The 8,043-nt window shown below is 40.7% G+C and overlaps 1 protein-coding gene across 2 annotated transcripts in view; it reads right to left on the reverse strand.

Annotated features, from left to right (window-relative positions):
- CIITA (class II major histocompatibility complex transactivator) overlaps positions 1–7,311 on the reverse strand; it is a 35,378-nt gene extending 28,067 nt beyond the window's left edge. Inside the window, exon 1 of one of the 2 annotated variants that reach the window (XM_026096469.2) lies at positions 6,894–7,311. In XM_026096469.2, coding sequence (XP_025952254.2) covers positions 6,894–7,194 — 301 coding nt within the window. In that variant the 5' untranslated portion in view covers positions 7,195–7,311. Of the gene's footprint in view, positions 1–3,157; positions 3,499–6,893 lie in introns of those variants that run through there. The other variant, XM_026096471.2, reaches the window with a different exon arrangement.
- Between the last annotated feature and the right edge of the window lie 732 nt (positions 7,312–8,043).

Consider the following 8,043-nt stretch of genomic DNA (forward strand, 5'->3'; position numbering starts at 1 on the left):
AAGCCTGTTGTTACCAAACACGTTTACAACAGCAATTGCTTTTCCAGGGTTCCCCTTCCTTCTCACAGCATCCCGCTAAATCCAGCAGCCCGCTGTCTGACACCATGGATGGATATGCTCTATACCGCTCAGTACCTTTCCTTGTTGTCTCATACACGATTTTAACTTAATTTACTGATGATAGAGTCCCATTGGGGTCCTGCAGTCCTGTCAGATGGGGGTTAGGCACATTTTCACCTCAGAGGACTAAAAAGTTATATAGTAATTTCTATATTTAGGGCTGTGAATTCTAGAGCCCAATCTCGGGGGGAATATCAAGGAATAAAGTCCTCTGGAACGCCAGTTATCTCAGTTGCATTAGGCCTGTAGGCACACTAAAGTTGCATACACTAAAGTGTGTTGCAGGGGTAGGGGAGACAGCAGGAGGGTCTTCCAAATATACTTCCATACCCTTCAGAAAGTTCAATTCTTTGTTTTTAGGACACTAGCTAAGAAAGATTTTTTTCATTAAATCTTTAAATAACACCTTCTTTCCTCATCACCTTTTACTGCAGCTCCATTGCTACATCCATCAGACCTGTGTGCCCCCTGTATTGCCCCGTGACAGCTCAGTGCGTGCCTGCTGCGGCAAGACTTGCGCTCAGGAAGCATTCGTTTTGGTCCTGTATTCTGCATTTGCAGCACAACAATACGATTCACTTGTACGGCTCTCAGCAGCTTGTTCGGTGCTCTCTTAGAGTTCAAGCAAAACAGTATGAACTAAAAACACCAGAAAAGTAGTCAAAGAAATACTGAACATCACCATATCAAGACAAAGAATCCAGTTAAAGAAACAGTAGATGTTCACTTAAATCACATGCAAATTTTAAGAGTTGAACATTTTATATTTTTAAAGATAAGAGAGAGAGTTATGATTATCGTTTGGCCCCAATAATTTGATTTAGCCATGTCTTACATTTTAAAAGATCAACATGTTAAAGACACTGAGTAATGGAATTTGTGACTAACTAAAATCAAACAGTAGGTAAGATAAAGGAGAAGATTTATACAAAGACAATAATGTAAGGTTTTCTCCAGAAAGAAGGTAGATGTTTCTGAGGCGATTTGTTAGGGGGTTTCCTTCCCCAAACTCTGTTGACATCTGAACTGGACAGGTGATAGAATGACCTCCCACAAGAGTATAGAGGCTAAGAAAATGAAAAAGTGAAGTCATTTCAGGAACAGAGGAAACCCCCTGCAATTTAATTCTCACATCAGTTTAGGAAGCTGTGGATAATTCATAGCAAACAACTGGTAGTGCCATGCAAATCATGCATTTCTTAACTGGAGAACGACATAACATTATTGCTCTGTACAGCTCCTTATCTTTAGATTACAGAAAGACCAGAGAATGGGACTGCCATCAAGACAGAAGGTTAAAAAATTACAAACGCAGAGATTGCTGAAGAAATACCATTCTTGAAACACCCAGGACTCTCAAGTGCTACACTTGAGACTAACCAGGGCGAAGCAAGCTGACAAAGGAACAGGTTATATCAAACTCTAAAATACGGACTCCAGTGAAACAGTTGGACTAATAACCCCTTCCCCAAAGGTACTTTGAATTAAACACTTCAATGCCACCAGCCACAACGTTCAGGCCTTCCGCCCCCCCCCCCCAACTTTCTATTTACCTTCTCTTTTCTTATCCCCCCCCGTGACGTGTCGTTGCTCATAGCCCACGATAAAGGTATCAGAAGATAGGGTTTTTGCCCCACACATTTGTTTTGGAGTAAAGCTATTATCCTGATGTTCCCTGGGATGTGGATGGGCAGGTAAGGAGGAGGAAGGAAGTCCACACCATGCTGTAATCACCTCTCTCTTTCCTCTCCCCAAAACCCTAACACTCCTTCTGCTCCATAGCTACCAACCAGCTTTTCCTTTCAGAGATAGCTTTATTATTCTTAAATTCCAAATAATGCTACTTAATTTACATTTAGCTTTGAAAGTTGCAGTTTCTCTTTCAGATCTAAAAAGGCTAATACATATGAAAGCCTATTTCCAGTTAGACCACCTGATTTCATGAAAGACACTACTTTTACCTACAAATCTTTTGCCTGTTCAAGTGTGTTATTTTCCACAGGCTTTATAGTCTAAAAAAAGAAGAAGAATAGATGATGTAGCAAAAAAGCTGTTCTATATCCTGCCACATTCTCCTTTAGATGTGTTTAAAGAAATTAGAGAAGCAAAGTGTAAATATCGACTAGAAGGATCTTTCTTCTGCTTTTCAAGGAACCTAGCTGCATGATGACCAGCACAACAGATTAAAGAAGTGTAACTACACTCACTCTAGAGTTGAGTTCAGACAGATTAATAACATATTATCCTGTAGGTGTCAGAGTTGTAAAAGCATTTGAGAGCCGAATCCACATTCTTATATCCAGTATCACCTCTTCTGTCACAACTGCACCATGCTCTCCCATCCTAGAAGTATGATGAAATAAAGCGGCACTGCAGACACCTTGCCTCTAAGTTTTTTAGCAGAAAACTACATCTGCATTCAGAGACTTTCTCTGAGACAGAACCTAAGCCCTTCTGAAAGAGAAAATAAAATCCTAGGCCTTCCAGCCAGAGCTGAGAAAAAAACTGGAAAAAAGCCAATTTCTTTCAATGTTCCTTAGTTTCACTTTCTGTAGAATCAACGTTTGTACAAAAAAAACTCACAAACCCCAAAATGAACAACAACAAGCTTTCTACCAAGTAACATGGCTAACCACAAAACAAAAACACTACAAATTCTCCAGAACTTCACCAACTCAAGCATATACTTCATGTTATAATATTTCAAGCAATACCAGTGTGGATACTGACACGCCGTACTTATTAATATCCAGAAAAGGTAAGATACAATGAATTTATCCTGACAAAAGCACCGCATTGAAAAGTGAAGGAAAAAGTGACCTGGAGAAACTGGACAGTTCCTGTTCTTTCCCTCTGGATTCTGCAGCAGGAGGTCAGCGGAGCTGCTACCACTGCTTGGTGGTTATAGAAACAAACCACAGAAAGGAGGAAATAATCCAGGGCAGAGGCAGCAGGAAAGCTAAAGGCTCCGGGGAATTCCAGAGGGGAAGATGAAGAAGCAGCTCACTTCTAGCAATCCCCGTATAAGCATTCTTACCTTCATCAGCAACTTGTCACCGGTAGGAAGAGCCTGCCACTTGTCACTAGTTTACTGTGGAACTGATCAGTTTACTCAGCTGGAAACTGAAATTGGATGGGAGCAGGTGCAACAGTCCTCGGCGCTCCCCAAAATTCTTTCTGTCCTTTAAAAAATCCTGTGAATTTCAGTTCAAATCTGTCCGAAGTCACATGTTTAAGCAGTGCATCAGTACGAATAAAGCGAGCAGCGCACAACCACTCTTACCTTGCAGCTCCATTTGCTCTAACAGAAGTGAAAGTATTTTTTCACATGTTCAGGAACCCTACCAATCCAAAATTAGCTCAGTATTTCATGCAAGCTTGTTTTGTCATTGCCCTAAAATGACAAGCACTGGGTCTGATAAAACAGGAACTTATAAAGCTTGTCTGACTTACGCCTAGTGTTTAGTGTTTGCATGTACCAACAACCTAACATACTGTGTATGTTCCTTTAATGCATTTCAAACTGAATCACAGTTTTTCCTCTATCCAGTGAATCACAGCTTTTCCTCTACAGCCGGTGCCTATCTGGTGTAAGAAGGAGATCCGTTTCCTTATCAGTTACACTAGTGAGCGTTCCTACCATGGTGCCTAGCTGCTTCAGTGGCTTTGCAAGCATGTTCTCTTATTTTTTTTCCATTTGGTATCATGGGATAGACCTACACAAATTAGAAACTAATTATGAAAGAGAACATATTGTCAAATGAGCAAATACTTTTTGTGGTATTATTCCACTGGCTTATAGCCTATAGCAAAAGTTCCACCACTGCTTGAAGGGGGAGGGAAGGAAGCGGGATATGCCCAACTCAGTGGCACGCAGGACCTGCTGCTTCAGGAAGGCAAGTTTTTGGTGAGCCGGCTGGTAAAGCTGGCTTCTGTACAAGGCCATAGCTCCCACTAAGAGCCTACAAGCGAAGCAGCTGCTGACCTGCACAGCACTTTTCCCTTTACAGAGGATATCTACTTCCACCCAGTTCCATGGGAAACATGCTCACCATAAAGAGATTCCCATGGGAAACATGCTCACCATGTTTCCTTCCCGGGAGCTGCTGACCAGCTCCTAATACTTAGAGAGAAACGGGATCCAGCCAGGGGTGTAGAGCACTAGCCACCTCTCTTCGGGCTCTCCAGCCAGACAGGCAGTTGTGTTCTTGGGATTCTTCCTCCTGTGTGACCATCATGAGGCACTTGATACCGCAGGAACTTTTGGCTGCTTCTAGTTTCAGGACACTTCCCGTCAGTTCCAGCTGTAGCCTATTCTGAGTTTTTCCCTTTAAGTAGTCACATGAGCTGCAGAGACCCTGGAATAAGTCAGGGCCTCTGCTTGGTATCTAGAGGATCAGCCGCTCTTAGACAGCTCAAATCTTTTCAGGGTCTCACAGCATCACTGTTTTACATGTTTCCTCTAAGCACAGTAGAAGAAAAGCAACATCTCTGTATAACAGCAGTCAGAGCAGAAACTACTGAAAGGCTTTCAAGCACAAATACAAATTCTGTATTCTAGTGCTCTGCCTATTCAGACAGAAGATAATAATAAAATCATTGCAAGGGAAACCCCTACAAAAGTTAAGGGGCTTGTTGTTAGCCCCATTCTAATGTGGAGCACAACCCCACAAGTTTACCAGCCTTGCAATCAGATTTTTTTTTATTAGATTTTGAACCTGTAATCCCATGAGATGATCTCCATGTTTCAAGAAAGTCTAGAGAACAAAAGAGTTCAGTTGTATGCTGTAGTCTGAAACTATAGTAGATAGTGTCTGTCCACGTTCGGCACAACATTCACAGCTACTCAGAAACAGCAGAAAGGAATTGCTGTACCTAATCAGATTAATGGTTCATCTAGTGAACGAGTCTATAGAAATGGTCTTAGAGACAGAACGAAAAACAGACTGGGACATGGGAGGCTGTGAGACAGCTGAGAACTGTCTAAGCTCCTCAGGTGACCATCAGCTTCTGTGCTTCAATTTTTGCTAATTCAAAGTGAAGATACGCTACCCTACTGCAGAAAGAGGAAACAGAATTATCGATCAGTACTGGAAGCACGGTGAAACTGATGCCAATAGTGGACTCTGCAAGAGGCACTTGCCAACTGGCGAAAGCAAGGACATTTTTGTCCAGAGATTTTACGTATCTGTATTGTGATAAAAAATAGCAGCAAAACTATGAAGTAGATAGGGAGAAATCTGCTGATATTAACCTGTAACTCTCCTGAATTCTCTTTGCAAAGGCTTCTTCAGAGTGCAACAGTCATGAGATGCAAGGCTGAAATTCAACTAATTTGACAAGAAGTTAGAAAATAACTTGCTTCAAAGGAAGTTGAAGTCTCTAATACAGTTTTGAGTCACTTCCTGATGAATTAATGTCTCCCAAACCACTTCTTTAAGCACATGTCTTTACTATAAAACCTAGGGAATAGCAAAAATAGTTGAATGTGTGATGGAGGAAAACTAATGGTTCTTTGGATGCGCTTCAACTTCCTTCTGTTATGTCTCAAATAAATGCAAGCTTTGTGGCAGAGACATGTGGCATGACAGGATCAAGATCTTTGAATACAGATTTTAGGTGCTACCACTACAAAAATGACAAGGAGGGGAAATCTTTTCCAGCACTTCAGGGATTTAATTAAAAACAGAAACCAGACTATATATATCCCCAGCATAAATAATACTAGCATACCTGCTACGATATTCTACATTTAAAATGTGAATTCTTGGCATTACATTTTAATCCGTGCAATAACTCTAAAATCTTCCAGTTGAGTATTTTTTTCTCTTATGAACTATTTTTAAGATTTTTCCCCAACATTTCCTCTTGTACTTCCAGCCATGTCTTGTGAAGTGATGCTAAATACTGTTTTTTTATGAAAAGAAAAAAGTCTACCCCCGCTACATTGTAGCCCAATATGCTTCCCTATGTTTTACAGGACTGATACAGTATTCTGTTAAGTATTCTTTTATTCTTGTTTTACAGTTTCTTATAGTAGCTTGGTTTTATAAAAGTAATTCTGACTGCTATAATTTAAGATGAGGTTCTGTAGCTTTACACGGGAGGGATGAGGTTAGGAGGTCCCAGAGCTATCCTGCTCCCAGTCATATACAATACCAATTCTTTGGTTGGTCAGACTTAAAAGTCAAGCGAGTTTATTGCCTCAGAATCATTAGGTGTCTGCATTTTCTTCTGTGCTGCCCACTAAGAATCTCAAAACTCTTGAATCCAGCCTTGTAAGTCACTAAATACTTCCCATCCCTAAGTTTGCAGCAGTCTTTTATAAACCCTGCAGCATTTGCCCTTATAGACATCTGGAACTTACAGTGGAGAACACTCCTCCTATCCATGCTTGCAAAAGACAGAGATTTCCTACCCTGAGTTGCCACGATGTGCCATGAACAAATGCTGCTCTGACTATCAATGGCTGATACATCAGTGAAGAACAACTGATTGTATCACGGTCTCCTTAATCTACTTTGCATTTCTGGTTCTTTAGAAGGTTGCAAACAGTATGTTTTATTATGGCCTGGCTATGAAAATGGATATCCGGTAGGTACTCTGTATGGGTGGATCTGTTTTTAGTTGCTGGTGCACTACCTTCTGCACTCTTCTCTTCCCCACTTCCCCTCCACTGATGCACTTTGCACTGCGCTGTGATACTATCTCAGAATGCCATAAACAAAAGTAAATGTTTAACAATGCAAAAAAGAGAAAGAAAGCAGATTTACCAGAAATGTACTTGCTTCCTGTTGGCTTGTTATCTGTGATGTTTTGAGGCTTACTGCCACACAGTTTTAAACAACAGAGGGGAATCAAAGTGTTCAAATACAGGTCCCATTTTTCCACAAATGTCAGAGATATCTTCCTTGCGAGGTCCTCTCTGTCTTTTTCATGGAGCAAGGTTTGATGGTACTCCTTGGATATCACATCTTCTTTCAGCATGAGGTTAAGCAATGCATGATCATCAGAAGCTGTAGCACTTGAGAGAATATTCCTTACTCTTGGCAGGATCTCCTTAAAAAGATTCATACCTGCAGCTGAAGACGTTTGAAGGAGGTCTGAGCAAAATCTAAACTGCTTAAATTAAAAAAAAATCCACTCAGTCAGCATCAAAAAGATGAAGTGAAAAAAAAAGTTATACTCTGCAATAGCAGAGGTGTTTCCTCATTTGATTAAGATTTTAAATAATGTTTCCAACAACAAATAACTTCTTGATGAAATGACACAACAGCACAACCCTTCCAACCATTCGTAAAAGCCAATTTTCCAATCAGCAACAGTCACCTGGAAAAATAATTCAAAAACATTTGCCCCATTCAAAAAAGAGTGCTATAACTCGATCTTGGTCTTCCAGTAGAGATGGAGTGTGGCCCATCAGTGGGCCCAACAGGGTCATTGCTCAACCAGAACAATACCAAAAGCTTCGGCACAAAACAGTATTACACATCCTCTGTAAGAGGGACAGGTTTAAAACTTGCAGACTCCCACATAGGGTTAGAGATTAGGCTGTGAGTACATTCTGCTTCATGAAGTCAACTGGATTAGAATAAGGGTGAAAACTCTGGGGTAAAAAGTGATCCCCAATCTGGCTCAAGCTTCTGCCACATTTGAAGTTACTACAAAGAAGAAAAAAAAAAGGGGGGAAAGAAGTTGGGCATGACTTCCAGCTACTCTTATTCAAAATCAACATACTTATATTCCAAGGGGCAGATATTTTAAGTTAAATTACTTAAAAAGAAGAGTTTTCAAAGCTCCAGTTCAAAGGAGCAGCAAATCTTCCATACCACCAAAGGCCCCTGCCTATATACCTCCAAATCTACTACAACCTGAGCCCTCAGTTCAGCTTAAAAATAGTAAGAAATCTATTTTAATACTACC

Source organism: Dromaius novaehollandiae, chromosome 14 (genome assembly GCF_036370855.1).
Source record: "Dromaius novaehollandiae isolate bDroNov1 chromosome 14, bDroNov1.hap1, whole genome shotgun sequence".
In the NCBI taxonomy this organism is placed as follows: Eukaryota; Metazoa; Chordata; class Aves; order Casuariiformes; family Dromaiidae; genus Dromaius; species Dromaius novaehollandiae.